At 40.3% G+C, this 27,123-nt stretch overlaps 2 protein-coding genes and 1 long non-coding RNA gene across 11 annotated transcripts in view; 1 reads left to right on the top strand and 2 right to left on the bottom strand.

The window, feature by feature from the left end:
* On the bottom strand, positions 1 to 4,972 carry LOC112532059. Of its 2 annotated transcripts, XR_006938923.1 has the most exons (3): positions 4,322 to 4,449; positions 3,887 to 4,142; positions 1 to 3,799 (listed from the first exon to the last, which is right to left on the bottom strand). It is a non-coding gene; the product is annotated as an uncharacterized LOC112532059 (long non-coding RNA). The 2 variants fall into 2 exon arrangements; XR_006938924.1 differs by lacking the exon at positions 4,322 to 4,449 and adding an exon at positions 4,926 to 4,972 and having other exon boundaries at positions 1 to 4,142.
* TBCE (tubulin folding cofactor E) lies at positions 4,617 to 25,253 on the top strand. 6 transcript variants are annotated; one of them, XM_046939489.1, is made up of 18 exons: positions 4,617 to 5,133; positions 5,737 to 5,813; positions 5,945 to 6,050; positions 7,307 to 7,391; positions 14,910 to 15,098; positions 16,309 to 16,397; positions 17,099 to 17,198; positions 18,598 to 18,700; positions 19,471 to 19,547; positions 19,821 to 19,916; positions 20,747 to 20,811; positions 20,898 to 20,962; positions 21,436 to 21,588; positions 22,277 to 22,430; positions 22,529 to 22,597; positions 23,188 to 23,247; positions 24,580 to 24,671; positions 24,915 to 25,253. In XM_046939489.1, exons 3-18 carry the CDS (start codon positions 6,020 to 6,022, stop codon positions 25,005 to 25,007), a joined length of 1,521 nt encoding a protein of 506 aa, XP_046795445.1. In that variant the 5' UTR covers positions 4,617 to 5,133; positions 5,737 to 5,813; positions 5,945 to 6,019; the 3' UTR covers positions 25,008 to 25,253. The 6 variants fall into 6 exon arrangements, with proteins under 6 accessions (XP_046795445.1, XP_040554203.1, XP_040554204.1 ...); XM_040698269.2 differs by lacking the exons at positions 5,737 to 5,813; positions 5,945 to 6,050 and having other exon boundaries at positions 4,617 to 4,733; positions 5,018 to 5,133; XM_040698270.2 differs by lacking the exons at positions 5,737 to 5,813; positions 5,945 to 6,050 and having other exon boundaries at positions 4,617 to 4,906; positions 5,018 to 5,133.
* Positions 23,774 to 27,123, bottom strand: part of B3GALNT2 (beta-1,3-N-acetylgalactosaminyltransferase 2) — a 25,023-nt gene continuing 21,673 nt past the window's right edge. For all 3 annotated transcript variants that reach the window (XM_040698273.2, XM_046939490.1, XM_040698274.2), the window contains 2 exons: positions 26,733 to 26,789; positions 23,774 to 26,383 (listed from right to left, as the gene is read on the bottom strand). In XM_040698273.2, the coding sequence (XP_040554207.1) occupies positions 26,249 to 26,383; positions 26,733 to 26,789 (192 nt within the window). In that variant the 3' untranslated portion in view covers positions 23,774 to 26,248. The remainder of the gene's footprint in view (positions 26,384 to 26,732; positions 26,790 to 27,123) is intronic.

Here is a 27,123-nt window from a genome sequence, read left to right as displayed (position 1 = left end):
TTTTCTCATATTAACTTTTCAGTTTAGTATGTAAACTTTAAGATACTCAGTTCACAGTTGTGCAATTTGCAGTGCACCTCACGGGGCAGAAAGCAATAACTGTTTATCACCTTCACCTGGTGATCCCCTTTTCCACTCAAACCTTTCTTCTAAAAGTTCATGTGCATGGCTCTAAGTTCACACTTCAAGCCCGAGTGGCATTTTCTGTCATTTGACTTACTGCTGAGGAGGCACGTATGGTATATGTTAGATGAACTGCAGCAAACGCACTTCCTTTTAGTTGTGTTCTGCTGCACTAGGAGTGCTATGCTACGTATTGATTCTTTTGCCTTCACTGTTATTCTGTATGTAATGGACAGACAAACTCTGAACTCACATTCCCTCATTTAACTGCAGAACAGCTTTCTAGAATCTAATCTTTCCCAAGTTTGTTCTGCAGCAAGATACAATCTCTCATTAGTTAAAACATATCATTGCTATTATGCTTATCACTGTTCTCCTGTAAGTCTGTTACTTGGTTATTTTTATCTATGTTCCTCTGTTCTTACGGTTGTGATAGAAATGCTACCTGGCACCATCCTATGTACAAATGTAGTTCTTTTATCTGGCGTAGCTCTAAAATAACTTCATTAATAAGACGTAGGCAATGTAAAGGAAAAGCTTAATCTGCAAAGCAAATGTGAGTTTGTGTAAAATGGGGGAGGAATGAGACTGCATGAGCAATTGATTAGCAATGGCAGAGGTTAGGACCTGACAAGTATCAAATCAGATACTTAATACTGAGTCTACAATTTGAGATGTGATAGTTATTACTGATTAGCAGCTGATGTGTGTGCAGACATGGCTTCTAAGGCTAGCAGTAACAGCACTGTAATGCAGTTTGTTAGACTTCGTATCGCTTTCTCTAAATGCACTTTCCCCAGTGTGTTACACACAGCTTTAATTCTGCATTTTTACTTGAATCTGTTGCATGTCTTTGCTCTACCTTAATCTCATCATTCTACGTTTCAGCTTTGATATTTACTATCCTGTTTGTATTGTTTGCTCAGTACTTTCATGGTCATTCTTCTCCTTTTGTATTTCTGCTCCGCTACTAATACCATAGCATACACAGTTCCTTCAAACTTTTCTTTGTTCCAGGACAAAGTAAACTTTAAATCTTGGCTTTTCCCGTGCCTTCACAAAAGTAACCCAAGATTTTCTGCACTTTGAAAATTGAAATGCCAGAAACTTTTTCTCGAAGAAGTTGAAGCTTGTAATATCTTACATTGCCATACATTATTTTGGTCTCACATAGTTGGAGCTTCTCTACCTCTCTTTACCACTTGCTTTCAACACTTAATTTGACCTGGTGGTAACACTCATTAGATCTGTCTGTGAAGCAGTTTCACTTGCTAACCTGAGGGAAGAGAAGTTTGTTTTTGTCTGGATTAATGAATTATTCCAATCGGCAAAAGCCTCCTAAATGCCAAGGCTGGCAGCTAGATGGGGTAAAAGCAGAGCCAGGGAGGGGATGTGAGGGGGTAAGAATACCTATTTTATAAGGATACCTCATGTAATTTCACTTCTTTTTGCAGCATCTCATTCACTTCATTAGGAAAGGCAAAAGAGTGCGTTCAGTTTCCCTGTGCTTCCCTTCTTGCTTTCCAAATGTAATGTAAGAGATATTAAAGTAATGAATAATTTGTCAGTTATGTAAATAACTTGAATATATCATCTTAAAGATGATAAAGAGTACGTTGTTCCATTACTGACTAATTTTCTTTCTCTAACAAATTTTCTAGTCTTGAAGCCAAGGAAACATATCTGTTACAGGCTGACTCGACGTGATCCTCACATTAACATCCTTTCTGGATAACTCCTATTAGACCTCAGCACCAGAGTTTGCCTCTTCTGCAGCATTTTCTTTAAATTACTTTAGAATGAAACTTGGTGACAAGCTGATAAAATAGGAACAGATCATTGTTTTGATGCTGACTTCCTTCTTTAAGGCTTATCATTATTATAGCAGAAAATAAAGGACTTTGTGCAAAGATGTTAATTTAGGAATGGTTGCTTTTTAATTAAATTTTTCCCATATTTTTCTTCATCTTTATGTACGTATTCACCCTTGTTACTGAGCCCAATGGTTCAGCTGGTGGGACTAGGAGTAACGCATGATTCATGGATCCACTTCTATTCAAATGCATGACCTGCAAAGTTCATAGTAATGATGCAGGTTAAACCCTGTGAATCCTGACAGTGTTTCTCACCTGTATGCCCTATGAGCAAGTTCTTGCTTAGCTCACTGGAAAAGTATTTGCTGAGCAACCTGGTTTACATTCTTGCATAAAGAATTATGGGATACCCCAAAAAAGTCTAACGTGATACTGCCAGGCAGAGCACTGCAAAACCTGCTGGAACTCCGGTGTGAAGAGAAGCCTTAAATATCTAATTTTCTGCTTTTGAACTCAAAAACAATCCATGAAATTACTCTCTGCTCCCTCAGTATATGAATTACATGTGGTGGCAGTGAGCACTTACATCTTCCTTGGATCACAGTAGATTATTTTCCACTCTTATAATGTTCTGGTTGCCATTTCTGGACCATATAGTAAAATGTACTTAATGACTAAAGTAGTAACTGATGTCTGTAAAAAAAGAAAAATGGCCAACTCATACAATTCTGGTTATGCTGTTTTGAAATGCACATAAAAACCGGCCTGTTGTCTTGCTATCATCCAGCGTATGGTAGCCTGCAGTGAACTTCTGCTCACTGACGGAGAGAGAACAATTTTGCACTGGTGGAAGTCGTTAAGCACCCAGGTGTGCTTGGCACCACGGCACTGTGAGCAGTGGGAGGGAGTTTCTTACAGGGAGAGAAAGAAAAGTATTTGCGAGGAAGAAAATTCTCTAAAAATATAATGTCAGGTAATTGTGGAGTTAATATATAGAGACATAGAACTAAAGCCACAGAAAAACTGTTGTAGTTGACTGAAGAGCCTTGTCCTGTTTCTGATTTTTAAAAAATAAGTCTGTTGGATCAGCTATAGCTATTTGTTGGTGACAGTATTAAAACAGAAGAAATAAGACATCCTCCCCCCCTTCTCCCACAAAAATCAGTATCATCTTAGAAATGCTAAATACAAAAAACGCCAGTGATACACCTGTAGGTTCTCAGACTGCCTGCATTATCTATAGGCACACTGCTGGGTCAGAAAGGTGGTGAATAATACTTGAAACACCTTTCCCAACGCACAGCCAAAGGCAGTGAAACGTAACTTCTGTTCTGGCCAACTGATGCTCAGTATACTGAGCGCTGTCCAAATTAAATATGGAATTTAAGGAACCAGCCTGCCAGTAATTTGTAAGGGCTAACAAAAACATTGCAACAGCATTTATAGTACGTACAATTAAGAATGTCCTACGTCATCAGGACTGGCGTTGGAAGCAGAGTGGAATGCTGAGGGAGAAATTGGCAGTGAGGAAAGGAAAGTGTGCAGCAGTGGTTACATTCCCTTTGTAAGGACATATACACTTTGTAATGCTGCAACTGCTGCCCAGAGTTGACTGGTAGCTTCCAAATACAATAGAGTATGATGTACTCCCCCGTGTGCGCGTGAAATGAAGTAGTAATTCATACTAAAGAGTTTGACTTCATGTTTTATTTGGTTGATTTAAAGGTCAAGACTCTTAACGTGAGTAAAAACCTCAAGGAGAGCCAGGTGAAAAGTGACTGGTTACAATTACAGAGCTGGCTGGAAATCCACCCAGGGTCCTTTCCAACTGAAAATGCCTCTGGCGATTCAGGTCCGTATATCTAACAAAGAGGATAAACCAAAGTAACTCTACTTCCCATTCATAGGCCGGATGAATTTCAACTCCTCCTGCTAAAACATGTTCTCACGTTAGTACTTAGGAACAGCGACTGACTCAGTGGCGAGCAGGAGGACTTGGTGCTTGATGGCCGTCGTACCACCATCTACGTCCGCGTAGTTTCAGCGTCGCTGACAACGCGTTGTTCCGAGGCTGCCCTCCGCGGGAGAGGAACAGGCACGAGAACCCGGAGGAAATGGCATCGCCAGCAACTCACTGGTGTGCCACATACTTCGGACTTACTACCCAAAGCGCTTTGACTGGCATATACTGGCATTACCAAAGACCTGTAACCGGTGTCACAGAACCAGCTGAGCTGTCTGCCTAAACAACGTACGGTTATTTAGCTTCAGGTCGTAACAGCACTAGAATAGCCCCTTTGTTACTTAGCGGCATAACAGCTTCAGTCCTTGTGGTCCCAAAGTTGAGGCAATATTGTTTTAATGAACAAGCAATTGCTACTTACAGAACGCAGCCAAGGCCTTCAGCTTTAATCTGTGCGAACTGGACACCCCGCAGGGCAGCATTCGCCCCGGGGCGGGGAGCACCGGCAGCACCTCACGCCCCACGGCGTCTCGGGGGCACCGCCCCGGGAAGGGCGGGCCGTGCGGAACGGGCGGTGCCGCTGAACACCGTTACCCAGAAGGCCCTACAGCGGCGCCGCCTCACGCCTACGGCTCAGGGAGACGGCGCGGAGCCGTGTGCGGGCCGGGATAGGGCGGCGCTGCGGCCGTGCGGCCAATGGCAGCCTGCTGGCCCACGAGGCGGGGCGGGAGGCAGGCGCCCGGCTGCGGAGCGCGGAAGAGGGCTGGGGGTCGGCGTGCTGTGGGCTGTGGCGGCCGGCGAATGCTCTCCACGCACAGCCACCAATAGAGCGGGTGTGTGGCGCCGGCCGGCGCGACCCTTCCCTCCCGCTCGGACCTCCCGCAGCCCTCGCCTCGGGCCGAGGGGCTGCTGTTTGCTCTAACGGCCTCACGCCCGGGGCCTGAGGCGCCCGGAGGCTGCGGGCTCTCACCTGCAGGCGGCCCGCTCCGTGAGGAGGAGCGCTGAGGTGGGCGGGCACGGCTTACCTGCGGTCAGCGCGCTGCTGTGCTGTGCGAGGAGAGCCCGCTGTAACAGCTGCGCCTCGGGCGTGTTAAGGACGGCGGTTCCGTCCCTGCAGGTGTGTAAGGACCGGAATGGCCGCCGGGGTGCCCGCTGACGCGCTGGGCCGGAGAGTGCTGTGTGGCACAGAGTACGGCACCGTGCGGTACGTCGGCAGCGTCTCGCCTACAGCGGGTAAGCAGCGCCGGGGCAAACAGCCTTCACGGTGGCCAGCTTCATTTCTAATGGTGCTTTTCTTAATTCAGCTGTGGTGAGCAGGAGCTAACAGTTTACGTGCTTTGTACGCGTGTGTATCCTTCTTGTGTAGATATGGCAACTTCTAACACAGGTAAATTTTGTTTACAAGGCTAACTTGTCAAAAGGAGCCTAAGAAGCATTTCTGGTTGGAAGTGGTTACTACCAAAAGCTCTTGCCACCTCCCTTTTTTTCATTAGCTCTCCACAATGACCTGAAAGAAGGTTGTAGCGAGACGGGGTTCAGCCTCTTCTCCCAGGTAGCAGTGATAGGATGAGAGGTAACGGCCTTAAGTTGCACCAGGGAGGGTTGAGGTTGGATATTAGGAAACATTTCCTCTCAGAAAGAGCGGTAAGGCACAGGGTGCCCAGGGAGGTGCTGGAGTGGTCCCTGGAGATGTTCTGGAAACATGTGGATGTGGCACTGAGTGACATGGTTGGTGAGCACGGTGGGATGGGTGGATGGTTGGACTACATGGTCTTAGTGGTCTTTTCTGATCTGAATGATTCTGTGAACAGTGCTTGCTGATCTCTCTGTGTACAGGCACAGTTTCAGAGGGAGACTGTCAGCAGTTAGAGACCAACAGTCTGGGCACTCCTGTGATACCGTACTTGGAACCAGTAAGATTCAGCTCTGTTTGCTGAAAGATCTGACCAGTTCAGTTGTGAGAGCACTCTATGCCATCTTTGAAAAACTGATGATGGGATGGGAAGATTGCTTAATGCTTGGAGTTGACTAGCATTGCATTCAGTTCTAGAAGGAGCAAGAAAAGATGACCAGCGAACCATAGGTTCATCATTCTCACCTCACACATCACAGAAAGATCATGAGCATGTTCCCCTGGAATCTGTTTCCAGGTATATGGAGGACAAGATGGTAATTGGAATACCTTGATATCTGTCAAAAACAAAAGGTCTTGCTGTGATTATATGACTAGGGGTGTGGATGAAGAGAATGGGGGATGTAATACTCCTTAACTTTAATTAGACTTTTAGACAATATCTAAAAAAAATAATAATAATTAAAAAACAATGTTTGGAAGCTGAAGAAATACAAACCAGATGAAAAGACTGTTAGGTACATTGAAAGTCCTCTGGTCTGTCAAGCAGAAAAATAATAATCAGTGATTTGACAGCTGCCTGCTAATATGTGAGTAACACGGAACTAAACTCTGGGATCATTATTGTTCAACATCTTCATTGATGTCTGTAAATGAACAGAGTTCACCCTCAACTGTCTGATGTAACAAAAAGTGGAACTGCAATACAGGCCAAGCTTAATGAACTTTAGATTTGGGCCTAAGAGATTGAACAGGTAAGAATTTCCACATGTAGGGTGGAATAGACCCATGTATCAGTACAAACTGGCAAACACTGGTAGCTTACAGGGCATATTGCAACGGACTTGATAGTTTACGTGGATGGATGCGAACCAACAGTGAGCTTTTGTCACAGGCAAAGTATGCATTGTACTGGGTTACCATAGAACGATGAACGTGGCCAACAATTTGAGGGAATCTCTTGCCCCCTTCTGAGGGCAGAGGTTCTTCATAAGATTGCACTCAGAATAACGTATCTGGTTTGAGCCATTCCAGTGCAAGAGGAATGAGGATAAACTGGAGAGTATCCAGGGGAGAGCTGTCCTGAGGGTCAAAGGTGTAGACCACATGTCTCGTATAGACAAGTTGAGGGAGCTGGGCTTGGGTGGTGTGGTAAAGAGCAAAATTAAGTGACATCTAATGGTAGCCTTATAGCCATTTGGCAGACTGTTACGAAGATGACAGAGGCAAATTCTTCTTGCAGGTATTAAATTATATAACAGTGGGCAATAGCCACAAATTTTGTCATGGAAGGTTTGAATTTGATGACAGAAAAATCTTTTTAAGTACAGGAGTAATGCAGCACCAAAACAGGGTACCCAGAGAGGTTGAAATCTCTCAGAGATCTTCGAGACCTGGCTAGGTAGCTACAAACCTAGCTGTGTAACTTGGTCTAGGGCTGGTTATAATCTGTTTTGTATGGAAAGGCTAGGCTAGGTGAACTTCAGAAACATGGAACAAACCTCTGTGTCTGTGATGCCATAAATATGAAAACATAGCTATGATATTTTTCAGGAGTTTGGCTTGGAGTGGAGTGGGATGATCCTCAGAGAGGAAAACATGATGGTACCTATGAAGGAAAGCAGTATTTTAAATGCAGGTGAGTTTATTCCTGGTGTTAACATGTCATGCATATTGGCAAAATGGTCATGAGAAAATGCACTTTCTCAATTTCTGTGGCAAATCATTTTGTTATCAGTTTGCCAGTTTTTAGGAAGGTAAGTCTGAATGTTGTGACTAGCTGTGCCGTAAGGGCTGTTGCGTAGTTATTGATCAGTGACAGGGATTGCAATGCTGTAAATCCTTAGCAAGTAAAACTGATGGTTTCAGGGGTATGTCATAAAATGTTAACTTTTTTTGATATCATTACTCCTAGTGTTACCTTGAGTAGCCCTTTACATTCTACTTCAAAAAGAAAGTCAGTATGTGCTACTTACCTTTCTATGTAAGTGAAGTATTGATAGTTATCAACTGTCTTAGATATAGTTAAGTTCAGTTGTGTTTAATGCATGGAAAACACAGTGTAGTTGTGTGGGCTTTTTAAAAAGTATTTTTTATAAATTTTTAATGTATCTACATATGTTGTGTTTAAGTTTGAAGACTCAAACACTTAACACATTTGAAACTGGGAATGCAGGGCTCCAAGGCCATCACTAACAGCAGCAAGTTGCTGATTTCTGTCTCAAAGGAAGCAGCTTTTTAGCAGCTGCTAAAAGCTTTGAGTTTAAGAACAAAAGTAAGAATTAACTGAATGAATTCATAGAAGAAAAGTTCATCAGAGACTTTTAAAATATTAAGGGCTACTAGCTCAGCAAGTTCTTGGAGTGATAAAGAATACAACAATATTCCATGGCTGTATCACAGAAATACTTGACCTGCTTTCATATTTTTGCCAACTGTTTTCTATTGCCTGCTTTTGAAGATTGTGTGTGGTGTTATGTGAAGGGTGTTTTCAACCACTGGATCACAGCAAGTCTTATGTTAATGAGGTGTAATGGAGATTTCTAGGTGGTCTTTCCACTTCCTATGTTCCAAGGCTGGTAGTAACTGCAAAAGGGTAGTTTGATTACTACTTGTTCCTAACTGTCTAAGTGCTCATTCAAGTACACACACACCACACACAAGAAGATAAGCAAATAATCTTTCTTTCTTTCTTTTTTTTTTCAACTTGCATGTGAATGGAAGTCAAGAGAGTAGCTGAATTCAGTGATTCCAAAGATTTGTCATGCTTCCTTCCCTGCCTCTGGCATTGGCTAATAGGAGGTGATTGAACAAGTGTGAAAGAATAAGAAAAGTACACAGTGATAGTTTTTCAGGGTATTGCTAGTTTTGGCCAATCATGGTTCAAAGATTTTTTCCGAGCCAGAGATGGTATGTTTGTATATCCACTTCATTTTGCTTTCAATGAATAATTCACCAGAAAGAATTTGTTATGAGAATTTTCTCTGAAAGAATAATTAAAAACATGTAGTCGTGGTGCCTGTGTTTGCTAACTCTAGAGCTTGTGTTTTCAGCTAGTGGAAATTAAGATTGCTTTCATTTCTTTCAGTATGTGAGTCTTACCACTTTCTCTTATCCGAACATAGTTTCCGGTCCTTTCCGTGTCGTAGTGCTGTGCTGTTGCTGTAAAATGTCACATTGAAGAAAAGATCTGAGATTAAAATGGTTATTCCTATATTCCAGGGAAAGTAAGCTTTGTCTTGTATCTGCCAAAAGATCTTCTGAGGACAAGTCAAATGCCCTGAAGGAGCAAGGGGGGTTTTCACCAGGACCTGATAGCATTCAGGGCTCCTTAGAGAATATATAAGAATATGTGTACTTTGTTATCTGTTCACACTAAAGTTTCTGTCAAGCCAGCAAGCGGAGCTGTTCAGTCGCAGACTGAATCAACAGAATTTACCTAGTAAAAAAATTCAGAAGTAAAAGTAGTTATTTTGAAATCCCTTCTGGGGATGCTATTGGTTATCCTTTGCCAAACAGGGATCAACAGGAAAAAGCAGATTATGTTCAGTAGTGAAAATCAGAGTACTTATTCTCATCTTCTTCACTTCTGCATTTGTGTATGATGGGAACCCTAGAGACTTCATTAGCAGAAAATGAGATGATAAAACAAAATCCTTTCTTTAGGAAAAACAAAGAAATCTGTGAGAACTGGGTATTTTCTTTTTTTTCCTGCTTTTAACTCATGATAAAAATAAAGTGAGGCTTGAGGAGTATGAGGGCAGTCTTTATGGAAGAAAATTAATTCAACATTGGATGATTTTTCTTAGCTAAAGCGTAGAAAATTATTAAGGCAACCACATCTTCTGAATTTATTAGCAGAAGTTGCTTCTTAAACGCTTTGAATTCAGTTGAAGTTGTTTCCAAGTTGAAGCTGGTTATATTCTGCTGTAGGTGAAATAGTAAAGTAATTGGCTGGCCATTCCATTCTCTGGACAGAAGAGTCAACTGAACATGTTCTGGATGTATTTCAAAAACTTGAATGATTTACATCTGTACATATAATATTTTTATACGTGTGTAGACTCTTCTGGTTTTCTAGCAACCATTAGTATGCTCCCAGGGAATGCAAGCTCAGAGAATGATCTCAATTCTTGCTTCAAAAATCAGCTTTCTGAGTGAGGCTGCCTATAATCCATAACAATTTTAATACAGCAATCTTTCAGCATGTTGTCCTTACAATACCTGCCCTTTGTACTCTGCTTCCTTTAGTGTCTCTGGAGACAGAGAACAGACATAATTTGTGCACATGGACTTGTAGTTCATGTACCGATTGTGAAGGTGAAGGCAAACTTCATTAAAAATGAACTCCTTCTTTTATCAAAAAGTTATAAAGACTAACTCACCCTCCCCCCAAAATAAAAAAACAAAACAAAAAACAAAGCAAGCGAACAAAAAAACTGCAAAACCACCAACTCTTTGCTCTCTATTTTTTTCCCAAATGATAGTAGTAAATTTTTACAGTGTTTCTTAATATAGTGTATGTACTATATACCCCTGTACTCAGCTCTGGTGAGGCCGCACCTCGAGTACTGTGTCCAGTTTTGGGCCCCTCACTGTAAGAAAGGCATCGAGGCCCTGGAGTGTGTTCAGAGAAGGGCAACAAAGCTGGTGAGGGGTCTGGAGCACAGGCCTTATGAGGAGCGGCTGAAGGAGCTGGGATTGTCGGTCTAGAGAAGAGGAGGCTCAGGGGAGACCTTATTGCTCTCTATAACTACCTGAAGGGAGGTTGTAGTGAGCTGGGGGTCAGCCTCTTCTCTCGTGTGACTAGTGATAGGACTAGAGGGAATGGCTACAAGCTGCACCAGGGAAGGTTAAGGCTGGACGTTAGGAAATACTGCTTCTCTGAAAGAGTGGTCAGGCACTGGAATGGGCTGCCCAGAGAGGTGGTGGAGTCACCGACCCTGGAGGTGTTCAAGGAACGTTTGGATGTTGTGTTGAGGGACATGGTTTAGCAAGAACCATTGGTGAAGGGCGAATGGTTGGACTGGATGATCCTGCAGGTCTTTTCCAACCTTGGTGATTCTATGATTCCATGATTCTATGATTCTGTATGTGCAAACATAAAAATACATTTTTTATATGTTACATATTTTTTTTCTCAAACTTTATCAGTAATATCCTTTGCTTAGAAAACTGCTTCTCTAACTGAAGACTCTCTAACTCACCCCCTCCTTGCATTATTAATTTCACTTCTGCTGGGAACTTAGATTTTTTTGTGTATTTTTTAGTCCTGAAATGCCAAACTATCCTTGCCAAAGGCATTGCATGTTTTCATTTTCATCAGTTGACTTTTATAAATTGTATAGGGACACGTTTTTAAATTTACAGACAGCAGTTGTGACCATCAGGTGTTACTGTTTGCGTGACATTTGTGTTCCTGCCTAAAAAAGGACCTGTTTATATTAAATTGAACTCTCTCCTTCAAGAATGACAGATTCACCTTCAGAAATATCTACTTAGAGCACAAAGAAGTTCTTCAAATAGAGGAAGATGTCATTGTCATTTTAGTATCTATGAAGAAAAAGCAGTTGCTGTGTGGTAAGGGGAGAATGCATTCTCAAGGTTGCTTTTAGCCTCAGAAGATCTCAGGTAGGAAGGATTTGTTGGTTGGTGCTGCTGTACTCATCTGCGACTTCTGCCCTCTGCTGGCAGTAGAAGGGTGTTGAAATGAAGCTGCTCTAAGTAATGCTTGAATGTAGAACCTTCAAGTGAGCATCTGGAACTGCAGGCGTCCAGTTTTTTTCTTCCCTTGTTTTGTGAAAATTGAGAGTCAGCTTTCATGTCTGTTTGAATGAGGTTAACTTGCAAGAACTTCAAAGCTTCTGCTGTGTTGTCAGGAATTTGATACATCATAGCAGATTAATCCTAAGTGTCACTCACAAGCTTTGTTTGATGTCACAGCAATCACAGCCTCTATTCTAAAATAAAATTTGAAGGATTTTCTTTACTACAGCACATAGCTTCTTCTAAAAGAAGTCTGATTTATTGAGCAACTCCCCCTAAAAGGAAAAAATCTGTTTACAGACCATCTAGGCAAGAGGTGCACAGATTCAAATGGCTATCATTTCTGACACCCTCTGATCCTGTAGTGTGTATGCCTCCACCCATGGTAACTATCTTGATATGTTCATTGCAAAACAGCTGGTACTGGACAAAGAAACCTTTCTGTCTACCTTTACTATCCAGGACAACAATACCAAGATCTCTCTCACTAGCCACACTTGGACATATTCCAGAATATAAGAAGGGCGTAAAACTATGAGACAGTATCCAAAGGAGGGCTATAAAGACAGTAGCTATAAAAGTCTGCGGAGCAGCTGAGGTCCCTGGGTGTGCTCAGCCCAGAGCAGAGGAGCTGAGAGGAGGCTTCATGGTGGCTGCAGCTCCTCACAGGGAGTGGTGAGGCAGTGCTGTGACAGGGCCCAAGGGAACGGCATGGAGCTGTGTCAGGGGAGGTTCAGTGGTGGTTGGGGACAGGTTCTGCACCAGAGGGCGGTGGGCATGGAACGGGCTGCCCAGGGCAGTGGGCACAGCCCCAAGTGCTGGAGCTCAGGGAGCGTTTGGGCATCATTCTCAGATGGAGGGTTGGAATTTGGGGTGGTGCTATGTGGAGCCGACAGCTAGTCTCGATGATCCTTGTGGGGCCTTCCACTTGGGATATTTTATGATCTCTTTGTTTTCCAGTTATGAAGACTGGTTGCCTATAGGCGTGCCTCTTCATGAGTCCTGGTGCTGTAGACTGTGATATGGGCATGTGGCTTGTACAGCTTCTATTCCCTAGTGTGAAGATTAATGCATGGAATGTATTTTAGGGAAAACAAGTTACAGGTTACCTCTCTCCTTGAACATGTAATCATTTTGCCTGAAAATGAGGACTTATTGCAAAATCTCCTCTTCTGCCCTTCTCTTGGACAGTTCTTGAAAAGGTAGGTAAAATTGATAAAATTGAACCGAAAAAGTGACTGTGGAATGGATTTGATTCATAAGATTGTGCTGAAAGGGAGAATACTCAGAAGTGACACAAACACGAGAGAGAAACCCCATTATCTTCCTCTAATCAGAACAAGACAACAACAACAAAAAAATAGGAGAGGTTTGAGAGAGGAGATGCACCATATTTAACTGTAGCTTCAAATCACCCTAATGCCTGAGAAAACAGGGCAAGCTAGTTTCCTTTACTTTTTTTTTTCTTTTTTTCCTCGAGGGTAGAACTGGCTTCTGCAAAGATAGTGAGAGAAAAGGGGTGTCAGTGGAAACAGTGACCCGAGAGGTAAGAAATGGGTTTAGGAAGCAGTATGGTAATGGGGAGGTCCAAAGGCTTTGTCTGTGTCAGGGATAAATGTTATGATGAGAAGGATGCTGGTATGGAGGGTTTAAGATTAACTGTGATGAGAGAGCTGGAGAGAGGAGAGAAGAAACAGAATTTTTGAGTGCAAAGGAGTAGAGATGACAAAATGGGGAGAGACAAGGTGACAGGAAGAAGAACAGAAGATTTCAGAATAAACATACAGTAGGATCTAAGATAAGTTATAGGTAAACAGGAACAATTGCTAGAGCTGGTAGGATCTTGAAGCGTCTGCTATCTACAAAGCTGTTTGACTTGAGTAAATGCAGAAGTAGGAATGATGTACATCACATGTAAGAGATGTAATTATTAAGGTAGTGAAAACGTGATTTCTTGTTAAAAGAAGTGGTATTAAGAAAGTGACACAAATTTATGTTAGAGAGAATGTAACATTTGAACTAATGAAATGTTTGCAAATTGCGAAGAATAACTTCAAAGAAATGGGAAGAAGGGCTCAAGAAGGTGTTGCTGGAGCAAAAATGCACATAATTGAAAATATGCGTTGAGTATGAAAAGTAAAGTATTTAAAGTAAATAATATCTTGTTTCTATCCAGATTCTTAATTAGGATATGAGAGCACTTATGTAAATATTACAAATGTTAATGAATAAAACTAGCACATGCGCTTTCCAGTGCTGATTTTTTAAATTAATGTTTGAATATATGGTGCCCATATTCTTGAGATGGATCCATAGGATTCATGGTTTCTAGTTACTGCTTTTCTGAGAGAATTTTGGAGTCAGTGGAGTTGATGATGTATATTATGGTTTGTTAATGAGCCACTCGATGCTTACATGATGTTTGGAAAAGAATTTTATTTACGTAAGTGGTTTCTTCCTCCTGGGTACTTTCCAATCAAAGTCAGTACTCTTCTCAGCTGGAAGGCTGACAGGTAATCATAACTACCAATTTTCTTCCTGCTGTTTTCTGGCCGATCCTCCTATTATGTCCTCCATCTGTTCTGTGATACCATTCCCACAGCTTGTCTTTGCCAGTTCATCCTACTATTTCCTTTCTAATTTTGATAGAAATTGTCAAAGCAATTGCATGGCAAGAAATTGTTACGTGCTTTTTTCAGCACAAGAAGAACTCAGACATTTCATAGGACTGTGTAGAACATACATTAACTCGGTAATTTTGTTAGAAATTCAGTCTCAACATTTTACCAAGTTACTATTCGTTTGTTTATTTATTTATTTGAGTTAGGATGAGATAAGATACAAATTGTACCACTTCTTATGTCTTTTTTTTTTTTTTTTTTTTTGGATGAATGGACAAAGCTACATTCTCAATCTCAAAATTTCAAAAGAATTATTCAAGTGAAATGGCTACTATTCTGAGTGTTGCTATGGGTATTAGGTAGAGCTAAGACTCCAGAGGTATCTGTCATGATTTGAGGTAAGTTTGTGTCTGTCAGTTGGAAGAAACTTGATTTGCCGGATAAGACTGAGTTCATAATGAGTTTGGAAGCAGCCAGACATTTTTTTTTTTGTGCTGTTGGCACTGACATGGTAATTTTCATGTTGAAGTACTTTTGGTGTTGATGAGTTTCAGTTCTTACAGTATCCTGCAATGTAAACTTGTGTCAAATACTAGCAGCGATACTGAGCAGGAGTAGAGATGTGTGGAATTAGTCTGTGGAGTCACCCTCTGACTGCTTTGGTTCATGGTATTTTTTTTTTTAAAGTAATACTCAATTTTAAAACTTTCTTTTTTTAATCATTCTAATGGTAACTTTTCATCTTTCACCATCTCCCTGCTCTATCCCAGGCATCCCAGAGGAGGCTCATTCATCCGCCCAAACAAAGCAAACTTTGGGGTAGATTTTCTTACTGCAGTAAAGGGCCGGTATGGATTGAATGAAAAACAAGATGCTCAGAATGGAATAGAGAATACGTGTGTATTTGGAAAGAAGACCGTGGAATTTGTTGGCAGAGATTCTATTGAAAAAAAACAAAGGCAAGTGTAATATGAAATGTAAGATACACTGATGTCAAACACTAGTTGGATTATAAGGAAAGCAAAATCGTGTGGTCCTCAGTTCCTAAGGTAATTATTTCATGGCTATTGCAATGTTGTTTCCTGTAAGTTTGAGAAACTTGTTGATAAAATAAAAGGTCGCTTGAAATCTAAGATATTGAGTGTATAATTTCACATAGTATTTTTTATCTGACATGATTGTTTCCTGCTGTCAAAAGGAGTGACCTTGCTTGTTCCCTTTCTCAGTTTCTGCTCACCAAAAGGTGAGCTGGTTCAGCTTGTTGAGCCAGTATGAAACCATTCACTGTTTTGCAGACTAGTTTTCTGTTGGATCAGTGTATTGACTCAACTCGTGTAGCAGGTGCACGGTTGCCAAATTGCCCAGTTAAGATAATTTTTGTATCATCAATGATGTGTTTTATAACTTTATATATACACGTTCCTGGTGCTTTTCAAATAGGTGGAGTATAGTATGGTCTTTCTTGTTTCGTCTTAGTTTAATGATATCAGCAATGAGTATGTAATGAAGAGAAGGAAGTCAGAAAGTCATTGTATTGCTACTGACGTCTTTCAGTCGGTCCATGTCAATTTCCATCTATTTGTGAGTGTAAGAGAGAAGGAACTGATTTAATGACGTGCAATAGGCTGCAGTCTGAATGACCTCCAGTACCAGAGAGTTATCAGTTCAGTAGGTGACAGTCTCATCTCTGAGCTGATATTCCACAACTGTATTCCTTGTCTCCCAGAACACACTTAGCAGTCAAAAATGCCTTTTTTCCTTTTTCCCCCCTTTATTTTTTTTATAAGTGATATAAAGAATGCCCAGATAACTTAGAACTCCTGGCAAAAACTATTACCAAAAAAAAAAAAAATTACTTGGAAATGCCAACCAAATTCCAGTTTGCATGCATCTTGTCTGTTTTATGACTTTTTTTTCCAGTTAGATGTCTATCAGTTGTAATCTGTGGGAGGCAGAGGAGAGGTGTGTGAAGGGGAAAAGGAAAAAAGTGTGATTCAGCCAGACCTGTTTTGTAGTACAAGAAGTATACAAGACAGGTACAATGTACGACGCTTGTTCTCAAGGAGATATTTATGAGAAGAAAACTATTTGTTTGTACCAACCAGGTGCTTATGTACTCTGCATGTTTGTGTTTGAAGATTACTTAACAGAATGTTCTTCTCCATTTAGCCAGCTGCACCGACTGGTACATATCTCAGTGCATGAATGCGCGGTGAGCCATGCTGGTCAGAAAGAGGAAATCAGTGGAACGTGTCCTAGTATCCTTTTGGAAGGTGCTATTTAATGCAATACCACAAATAAAGTTTGTATTTTAGCACACCAAGCGTTCATTTCAAGGAATGAGGAACAGTATTTTTATCCTTTTGTTACAAAAAGTGTTTTACACTGAAGTTTATATTTGTAAGCTCTGTTCAGTGTTTACGGAGTTAAAATGTAGGAGCCCACAGTTTTTGAGGAAGAATGCAGATAGTGACTCAAAATAGCTGACAATATTATGGTAGGTTATTACTGTGGCTGCAATTTCACAAGTTTCCAGCAATGGGATTTTTTTTTTTTTAATATAACTCTAGAATAGATAACCATATAAAAAAATACAGTTGATTTGTTCTGTAGGTACCACAGGTTTCAAATATGTAACAAATGATGTATTCAGTGGACTACATGTTATGGCGATGTTACAGAAAATCAAAGTAAGTTATTTCATTTGTGGGGACTGGTAAAAATTGCTGTCAGTGCAGAAATTCATCCATTTTAAGATTTGTAAAGTTAAACTCTTTCATAACAACACTGAGCCATTTCTGTGCCACAAATCAATGAAAAATTTGCTGTAACTGAATGGTAGGGCTAACAAAAACATATTCCATTTTCCCTTATTTGATTCAAAACCAAAACCTAATTCTAGTTCCTGAAAAAGGAAGTTCAGGCTTGAGATGTTTGTTTTCTTAATATGAACTTTCAGATATCAGACATATAGATCTATCAAAAAATCTGGTGGCGTACTGGGATACAGTCATAGATATTGCTTCTCAAGTTCCAAATCTGGAAACGCTTGATATCAGGTATAAATAAATATGCATATTTGGATTTCTGTTCCTTTGGAGGTAAGGACAAAAAAGAAGAGACCATTTTAGATGTGAGGTCAACTTTCAAAAGATAATTGAGTGCTTCAGTATGGGTTTTAATGGCAGCGAAGTTTTAATTACTTTTATTTTTTTAAATCTCGCTGTTAAAGAGTATATACATGTGTTGCATATGTGATCTCTGTTGTCCTATTAGCAGTTTCCAAAACCTTCACTGTATGATACACACGGTGTAGCTAAAATAATTTGAAAGCACTGTAAGCTAAATCGAAATAAACACTGAGTTACTATAATAAGGCGTGCCCAATGTTTGTATTTGGTTTTGTAGCTAACCTGACAAAAAGGTATTTTTAAATAGTTATAGGTGTTATATTCTTCAGTATTTAGCACTGGATGGGCATTGCAGCCTGGGTACTATTTGTAAAATTAGGGTCTAACATTGCATAAAGCATACGTAGTTGTGATTTATTGTTATCAACGTATGTGAGAATATGGAATACTTATCTTAATTCACTTAAAATAACTTCTTCATTTTTCTATTGTTGAGAAACGTGGCCTGTACTAACGGCTGTTTAGAAGTTGGTTGTGATGAAATTGGAATCCAAAATGGAAGTGAGGGTGGGATTTGAAGCTTATAGTTTGAATTATCATTATTTTTTTTAATTGTTTTAATCTTCTGTTAAGAGTTTATCCTAAAAAAGAAGTTACCAGGTAGGTCTGTTAATGAATTTTTGTGTGTGTGCAAGCAGTGTTGGAGGAAGTATCAAATCCACCAATAAATTCTACCAGCTCTCTCAGAGCTTGTTTACATGGGAAAAAAATATTGTAAGTGTAACTACATCGAGCGATTTCTTGTAATAATATGCAAGTACATCAGACTTTAAGAAAGAAACAGGAACTTTTTTGGGGGGGCAGGTAATGAAAGCTAATTTGAACTCTTAAATTGAATCTTTTAGCTGTTTGATAGTGATATTTTTGCTGTGGACATTTTCTACGTACTTTTTGTTTCATTCTCGCTAGTTTCTATCAGCACTAAGGTGTTTAAGCCCCAAATCAGGCTTTGTTTCATTCATTATTAAAGAAAGCCATTATTTTCAAATTTAAAATGTAGGGAAGGAAGGTGTGGGGGAAGCCACAGGTCTTATACATCCATGATACACATCCATGAAGTAGGAAGGTAAATTAGGAAAGAATGAGTTTGAATGTAAGTAGAATTCTATCTTGTAGTGTTTTTAGGTGCGTGTGACTGAAGTCAGTGACTTTTTTATTTGAATTGTGCCTATATTATTTTTGTCCTTACTCTGTAATTCCAAATGAGTGACTTTATGAACAAATAGATTTATTTAAGTTTATGCTAATAATTACTCTCTTTACGCAGTGGAAACAAAATGAAATTTTCATCTACATCAATTTCTGCATCTAGTGCCTTTCCAAAGTTGACGACACTGGCGCTTAATCAGACTGAGATGACTTGGACAGAGGTAATAACTTTCTAAATGGGTCATTGCTATGTTTTTTTTAGTATCTATTTATTGCATTTTTAAACCATTGGTGCTAGTTGATAATCTTTCCATAATGGCGGCAATACGAATGTTGAATTGAATGGAAAAACTCCATGATTACAGACGCTCTAAATGTTGTCTAATGTGCATCAGAGTAAATTTGTGCATAGTGAAGAAATTGGCACTGCTGGTGGCTCGCATCCCAACTAGGGTGGCTAAAGGAGTTGTGTAGCTTTGGCTTAAAGTGATGGAATCACCAAGGTCGGAAGAGACCTACAAGATCATTCACTCCAACTGTCCACCTATCACCAACAGTTCTCACTAAACCACGTCCCTCAACAACAGTTAAACGTTCCTTGAACACCTCCAGGGTTGGTGACTCCACCACCTTCCTGGGCAGCCCATTCCAGCACCTGAGCGCTGCTTTGGGCAGGTTACAGTTCAATACGGGTAACAAAGGTTAAAAGCTAAGCCTCTGGTTAGTCAGAGCAGTTTAAAAATAGATAATATTTTGCATTTGTTTTTGAAACTCCCCTCTAGCTGACAGTTTAGCGTGGATAGTAAAGATGCTTTTGATGCAGAAGTCTTTTTTGTAAAATTAACTTTTGCTTGATTAATTGCCTCATAAGACATAAGCTTAAAACAGGTGGTGTTCCTGGGCACACAAAAGGGAAAAATGGAAGGCACTCCATATCATTAATACTCTGTATTCCTAGCTTCTGTTGCATTAAATGATGTTTTGCTCTTAGGTTCTTCTTTGTGCTCCAGGATGGCCAGTACTTGAAGAATTATACCTTACTTCAAATAATATTACAGCTTTGGAAAGGTAAGATGAGTAACATACATCGGTCTTTTGTGACTGATGTACTGCTAAGTTATATATCAGATAAAGGTACATTCCTGCAGTGTTTATGTCGCCATGACATAATTGTGAAATAAACAGTGCAAGCTTCACATGATGTACTTCCAAGTACTTTAGTAAGTACAGTTATTTGCATGCAGTTATATACATAGAAAACTAGTATTCTAGTTAAAAATAACCTGAAGTATTCTGCTTTTGTGTGGCGTTTTGTTTTGCTATTGTTTTTCAACGTGGCAGGCCTGATAATGTCCTGCAGACCCTGAAACTGTTAGACCTTTCAAACAACCTGCTACTGGATGGAAGCCAGCTGCATCTGATAGGACATCTCCCCAGGTAGCTGTTAAACAAATGTGCTGCAAGTTCTTTGTCTTGGCCTGGATATTCCTTCTTCTCTGTAGTCTTTGTGGACTGAAGTATGTTTTTGTTATGTTGCATGGAAGGTGAATGGAATCTTAAAACAGAAGCATTTTGCCCTCTTGAGGAGAGTAGCTGAATTACCTAATTGAGCTATCTTAATACAGCCTTGGTTTGTTGTAAACAAGACATTCTTAAGTTGTGTGTTAAAAAGTGTTTATTATATACTTACAAAACAGATTATTTATCACGTTACCAAGTTCTCTACGTGTTAACATCTACAGCATTTTATCTGTGACAACAGGACCATAGAGAGTTGTGGAAAAGCAAAAGATTTGGATGTGGCTTCCTAGGAATGGTTTATGTCCATGACAGTGTCACAGAGGGTCATCAGTAGCTGCACAGCCATCACAGTAGTTTGAGTGTGCAGAATGCTGTTAGACTCCTTGGTGGAATGTGTGGCATTAAAGACCATTGGTGATGGGCGGTTTCCACAAGCAGGCTGTCCCATACTGTCCATCTATTTGTCCTTCGTAGGGGAAAAAAAAAAAAGAATGGCAAAACAGTGAGTCTGGAGGGAGGCAAAGCTTGAAATGATTGCACTTACTCCCTAACCGCTCTGCTGAGGTCTGGGTGCTGTGTAGTGCTGTTCACGTGTTGCTGACTGTTCATGATGTCAAAAGTCTATTGCATCTTTGTTTTTAAAAAACAAAACAAAACTTGTGGGTTTTTTTCTGGGAGGTTTGCTTGCTTTTAACGACAAATGTTCTGTACCAGTTACAGTAATCATTACATCTATTACATTTCAGATTAGAACAGCTAATACTTACAAACAATGGAATATCTTCTGTACACTTTCCTGATGCTGAGTTTGGTATGTAAAAGAAGCAATGTGTTTTAGTCTTACAATTCTGTTCACTTACTGTTTTCATTATTGTTTGGACTTATTCTTTTTCCTAGGATGCAAGACTAAAATGTTTCCTTCCTTAAAACACCTTGCAATAAATGACAATAAGATCTCACAGGTAGGTTCGCTTGTGAGAGCTTCACATTTTGTCACTGCGTGCATCTTTATTTAAGGGTAACTCGCAATTTGCTATTTTGAGATTAGCTTGATTGCCTGTGTAAGAGCTTGAGGCAACTACTGAGTTCTTCAGTCAACTCACAGGTGGGAGTTTCAGAGTTTTAAAAGATCCCTAGCACCACAGCTGAAGAGATTTATGGTGCTGAGTCCTATCCCTGTGCTGCCTCGTCATTCCTCACGTGGCATTCTATCAATCTAAAATGCTGAGTAGCTTCCAGTTTGTTTAGTTATTCAATTAAACGTACTGCAGTTATTTTCTTTATCAAACAAACAGGATAGAAGTAGTTGGTTCTGCCGTCCAGAAGAATTGTTTCATTCACAGTTATTGGACGGGAAAGGCCAATGTCACTGCTTGCTGTTCTGGAAAGCAGCGCGCTTTATGTTTCCTCAACAGTCTCTTCCCCTCCATTTCAGTGGTCGTCGATCAATGAGCTTGATAAACTGCCAAGTTTGCAGGTACTGGAGTGTCGCAATAACCCTCTCATGGACACAGAGAAGAATCCAGAGACCCTGAGACAGCTCATTATTGCCAAGATAAGTCAGTTGGAGGTTTTGAACAAGTCTCAGGTATGCGATGCATCAAGAAATTGCACAGCTTTTAAAACAGATTTTAAATTGTTGCTTGATTTATTTTTTTGTTCAGCTTCTTTTAAGATTATTTTTTTGGATGTGGGAAAAGTAAAGTACTGACTATCCCATCGCTTTGTAAATGGGGCACTAAGTGGGGCCACGAAGCACAGCCCTGTTTGTGAACATTGCTAGTTCAATGGGCACTAGGACATGGGAAAATGTAAAATAGCACCAGCATTTCTCTATCAATTCCTATTGAAATTGCAGGACCATTAATAAAAAGCATACGCTTGCCAAAAAGAAAAGAAAAAGCAGCATAGTTAACCCTTATTTCACTTATCTTCTGTAATAGGAGGCTAGAGCTATCTAAACCAAATCCAACTTGCAGCAAAACTTTATGTAAAGGAGGACAGAAACAGCATGTGTTCTGCAGCTACAAACAATATTTATATATTCATGTATGGATCAGTCAGTACGTGGAGGTAGAGCTCCTAACATTCCCACTAGCTTAAGGTACCTTAAATGTGTGGATCAGTTAGTACTTAGAGATCGGGTTTGTAAGATTACCGGTGGAGTTAAAGTGTACTGAACACATAAGTAACAGCACGAGTCAGTGCCATGAGTTAGATTTTCTTTTATGGAAAACCATATAATTTTGTTGCGCTCCATTCTTGTGTCAGTACAGATTTTTCCTGATGAGAGAAGAGGAGCAGAGCTGGATTATCGCAAAATATTTGGGAAGGAGTGGCTGGCAGCAGGAGGGCACTGGGATCCAGCGAGAAACAAACCCAGTGAAGAATTTCTTGCTGCCCATCCCAGATACCCATCTCTTTGCCTTCGTAAGTACAAGTCTAATTCTGTGGTTGCTTTTCTTTGGGCTGCTGTTGAATTTCAGTCTCAAAAGTGCTGGTGTCTGTGTGTGCTTTCCTTTATGTAGTATATGGTGCACCTGAAGAAGGAGAACTGAAGGGACAACAGCCTTTGACTCTGAGAAATCAACTTTTAAGTAAGAGGCCGGAAATGGTCAAAGCCTTTCCTTATGCATTGAAAATGTTTTTACAAGTTTGGTGTTTCCTGGGTGTATATGGAGGACATGGGGCTCAAAAGCCTTCGAGAGGTCCTGAGGTTGCAGCTTGTAATTCTGCTCCTCAGAACTATACGTGTCAATGAGTGTGACTGTATACCTGCTTATCTGCACTCTGCCTCCTTTTTCCCTGCAATCCAACCTGAATGATTTTCTTAATTAAGACTTAGGGAAGAATAGAGGTATTGATATTCTCTTCTGCCAGCGTGAATGATTTTTCCACGGAGGAGATGTGAGATTTTAACCTTAATCACTTAGCTGTTTCCTGGTTTGTTTGATGTAGAAATTCTCTAGGTTTTTTTTCCTATTTGACAAAATTTATCCTTTTTTTACTTTTAAACAGTATTTTAAAGCATTATATTTTAATGTCTAGGTAGAAGACTAAGTAGAACAAGGAATACGAGGCTGGGGGCAGGAAACAGTCTGTGTGAAAGCAGAGTTAGAAAGCTTTTGTGTCCTGTGAGCACAGGGCCTGACGTTCACTCACTAACGCCTCACTGTTCTTCCTTAAGCTTTGACAATTAAATGTCCTGACAACCCTGAACAGAAGCCTGTAGAGAAAAAGCTACCAGGTAAGTCTTGTCTTGTTGTTTTAGCAATTGATTTGTAGCTCCTTTGCAAATGACTGTAATAAAGGATGTCAGCTGCCTCTAGCTTTGTCAGCTCCTGAAGATTGTCCCCTGATGATTCTGTCATTTAAAGGAATGACAAATGTAGAACTCAGTTTAAAAAGTCATTTTTCTGATCCTCACCCACTTACTTTCAGTCCAGTTTGAAAATTGCAAGTTGATGCTTGTTATTATTACCATGGCTGCCACTGGTTTCATTAGGCAATCAGAGGCCGACCACTGCGTCCGCGGGCTGATGGATGTACCAACCCAGTAATAAGAATGAACATGTGAAAGCCGAATATCGAGGCTGCAATTCTAGGGCTCTGTAAGGTCTCCTGTCTGTCTTAAAAACGACATTAGGAGACTGATGTTGACCTGTAGCAAATCTATCTTCTGTGAAGTTTTAGCACCTGTAGTGAAAACTAAAATGAGCAGACTTGGTTCTAAATCAAACTGAAGGTTTGGAAAGAAAACAACTTAGTCAAGCTTTATTCTAAAATAAAAATCACATTTATTATCACAAGTTGCATAAAATCAGATAGATAGATACAGCTTTTACAAAAATGTTTGATAGAAAAATATTTGTTTTAAGTACAACGTGTGGGATTACAGGAGTAACTCACTATTGCTGTGCCTTTAGATAAAGCTTCAAAAGAAGGAGAAGTTGAATTTATTTTTTTATATCGAGTAGATCTATTGCAAACAGGTATCACCCCTGGAGCAAACTACACTTACTCACTCAAGACAAGATTCATTATAAAAGATATCCCTCAGTGTAACTGACTTCATAATAGAAACGGCTGTACAGCTCTGCTGGCAGACTGCTGGGGGCCTGGTTAATGTAGCAGCACTTACTGGTAGGAATGGCATTGGGTCCACAGTGATAGTTGTGCTGGGAAAGCCGATTCAAGGTACGAGAACTTGAAGGAGTGGGTGGCAGCTGCCAGCAGTCAAACCTGACTGGTACGTGTCCCAAAGGTCACTTGGTTTTAGCGTGGAGTAAATTCAAACTCAAAGGTAAATTATGAAGCCGTAACACTTCAGTTTGGTACGTGGGATCCAACACTTAAAACATGGTAGCGCGTCCTGTCTGATCCACCAGAGATTAAACCATTTTCAACTTGATGTTAGCAGTTATCATTTCAGGTACAAAATACATTATTGCGGTGTTAGAACTGAAGCAGCAGTACAGCCTTTCTCTGTTGCTATGAGCAAGTATAGCTGAAAAAGCAGTACAGCTCCGTGGTAGCAGCATTTTTCTAATAACTTTTTCCCGACACCTCCCTTTTTCAGAGTCCATGACTATTCAAAGGGTCAAAGGATTGCTCTATCGCCTACTTAGAATTCCTGGTTCGGAACTGAAACTGTCCTACGAAAGTTCTAAAGTGAGTTAAAATTAGGTAATTTAGCAATAAAATACTTCATGTTGATAAAGGTCAATAGCGTGTTCTAAAATACTGCCTAATGACATTGATTTCACATAAGGAGGGTGCTCTTCCTGCTGTAATTTAGGATCCCTGTAGTATGAGGGATAGTTCTTGCCTGCAATGGCTTGATCTAAGTTTAGTTTGAATAAACTAAAATTTACTCAAGTCTGATCAGACTTCTTTCTTCCTCTTTTATTCTAGCTGAAAGGAAAAGAAGTTGAACTTGACAATGACTTAAAGCCTTTGCAGTTTTACTCAATAGAAAATGGAGACTCTGTGTTAGTACGGTGGTAACGAGAGACACCCTTGGCAGACCGAAGGAAAAGCCAACACTGGAACTGCAGAAGCATCAAGGAGTGCCTGCAGACACCATGTACAACCTGTGCCTGAACACGGCTGGGAGAACACGGTACCAGGGGGCTCTGTGGTAATACTGCCAGCTCCTAAGCTCAGTAGTGGTCTCCGTGAAAGCCTTTACTTTTGATTGGAGTGTCTTATGCAAGAGATACCAAATAAATACGCTTAAATTCTTCTGTTAAATACATCTCCAGGTAACCCTTTTGCCATTATGTTATACTATCTTCCCCCTGCAGCAAGGAGAATTTGGTTGTGCTGAACTGACATCAGGATCGAGTTGTGACACCTTTGCTTATAATAGCTCTAGGACAAAATTAGTGCTGCGCTAAAAGAAGCTACTTGCTCTTTCCGTTTTCACTTACTTCCAAAGAACTTAAAGCAAATGAAAGTAAATCAGCAGTCATTGTAGAAATACCTACACAGCCTTAGAATATTTAAGGTCAAAATCTGACAAACCGTAACTCTACCTACAGCATTAACATACCACAGTGTATAAATAACTTCCCAGCATACCACAGGGCACTGCTGTTTATTTTACATTCTCTAGCGTGCTATTTCTCAGTAGTGTTTCACTTCCCCTCGTGTACTCCTAGATTCATAAACAGCACACTGAGCTATCAGAAATCCTTCCTAATCCAGCTAGGTTTGGAGCACTTCAAGATTTGGTATAAGCAAACTTTGATTTTATTTTTTGTAATCTAAAATGACGTTATAAACAAACTGAACAAGATAAATCCCGAACCCTCACAGTCTCAGCCCCTCCATAGCATGGAACCTGCTGCAGCACGACTGACCTGGTACTAAGCACAGCTCCCACGGGGATCCCGGTACAGCTCTGTACAGAGTTAAATCAGTAGTACTTACATTTACAAAAAGACAGGCTAGTTGGCATTCTTATGTGCATTTATTAATTACAAGTAGGTCTTTGCCTTTTCATATAAAAAGGAGATTTTTATCTTAAACATTTTGGTTTTTGTCAGATCAATATCTATACTCTAGAAATTGAATAGTATCAGTCCACTTGTAATTATCAAAAGGGATGTGCAAATATTGTTACATTTCAGTTGAAACCCAACAAGAAAAGATACCTCCAATATTCCACGTTCTTCCACGAACGAACCCCAGCGTACAGTTCTCCATCATCGTTTATGGTGCGATGTCAGCCCATGTTAAGTCCTTTATCTTTCCTCACAGCTGCAAGGATCTCCACACAGTTCCTTTACTCTCCAGAGCTCTCTCAGTTCCTGTGGGGAATACTGAGGGGAAGACAGCATGCCACTCTCACACGTCTTCTCACACAGCCAGAGGCTATCCTGTTAGAGAGACAGCGATTTCAGTAGTTGTTCTTAGAATGTATTTCCAAGAATCGGGTTTTCTTTGTTTGTGTGCCAAATGTAGTGCTAAGAAGTTGCACCAGTTGGAGGTGTACATCCCCTCTTGAACTGCTACAGCTGTTTGCAGTACTTGAAGGGGGAGTGCTGGAGGTTGTTTGAGGTGTGTTTTTGTTTTTTAAATCGATTTTAACAAGTGCTTTCTGGCTTTTAGGCCAGGAGCTGGTTCAAGTTTTGTAAAAGGAAAAAAAAAAAAGTTTCTTCTGTTTTACTTATTCTAACAACAGTCATCATCTCTCTCCATGGGATCAGAGAATTTCTGTGGACTTACTTGGTATCGCCTGGGTCCTATAGCTGCCATCCAGATGCCCATACTCACATCTTCACCCTGAGACAAAACACAATAAAAGCATTTGCACCAGAAGAGCCTAAAAAAGCACGTGCCGACATAAAAAAGAGTAATTACAAAAAGCTGTGTCAGAGTAGTTTACAAATGTCCCAATCATCTTCCCACTTTTCTGTGAAAAAGCAGTAGACTGTTTCCACAAGGAAAAAAGTACAAGAAAAGCTAAGATTACCATACCAGAGCTTCTCAGTCCAAAACAGCTGTGATGGGAGATAGAACATCACTAAGTACAGTGAGCCAAAGCACTACAAAAAGCCAAAGCGTCAATCAGGAGACCCCAGCACATACTTGAGCAGTGTTCTTTCCAAGTCGGCTA

The sequence above is a fragment of the Gallus gallus genome, chromosome 3, assembly GCF_016699485.2.
Source record: "Gallus gallus isolate bGalGal1 chromosome 3, bGalGal1.mat.broiler.GRCg7b, whole genome shotgun sequence".
Taxonomy (NCBI): Eukaryota; Metazoa; Chordata; class Aves; order Galliformes; family Phasianidae; genus Gallus; species Gallus gallus.
Note: the sequence above shows the minus strand (reverse complement) of the source record. Positions and strands in the feature narration are given on the sequence as shown.

Bases quoted from the DNA above. Each gene is read 5' to 3' on its own strand.
- TBCE (XM_040698269.2), top strand. From the start codon at position 5,034: ATGGCCGCCGGGGTGCCCGCTGACGCGCTGGGCCGGAGAGTGCTGTGT. The intron at 16,398-17,098 runs GTATCCTTTTGG...ATGAACTTTCAG, and splicing joins AATCAGTGGAACGTGTCCTA to ATATCAGACATATAGATCTA. The intron at 17,199-18,597 runs GTATAAATAAAT...CTCTTTACGCAG, and splicing joins CTGGAAACGCTTGATATCAG to TGGAAACAAAATGAAATTTT.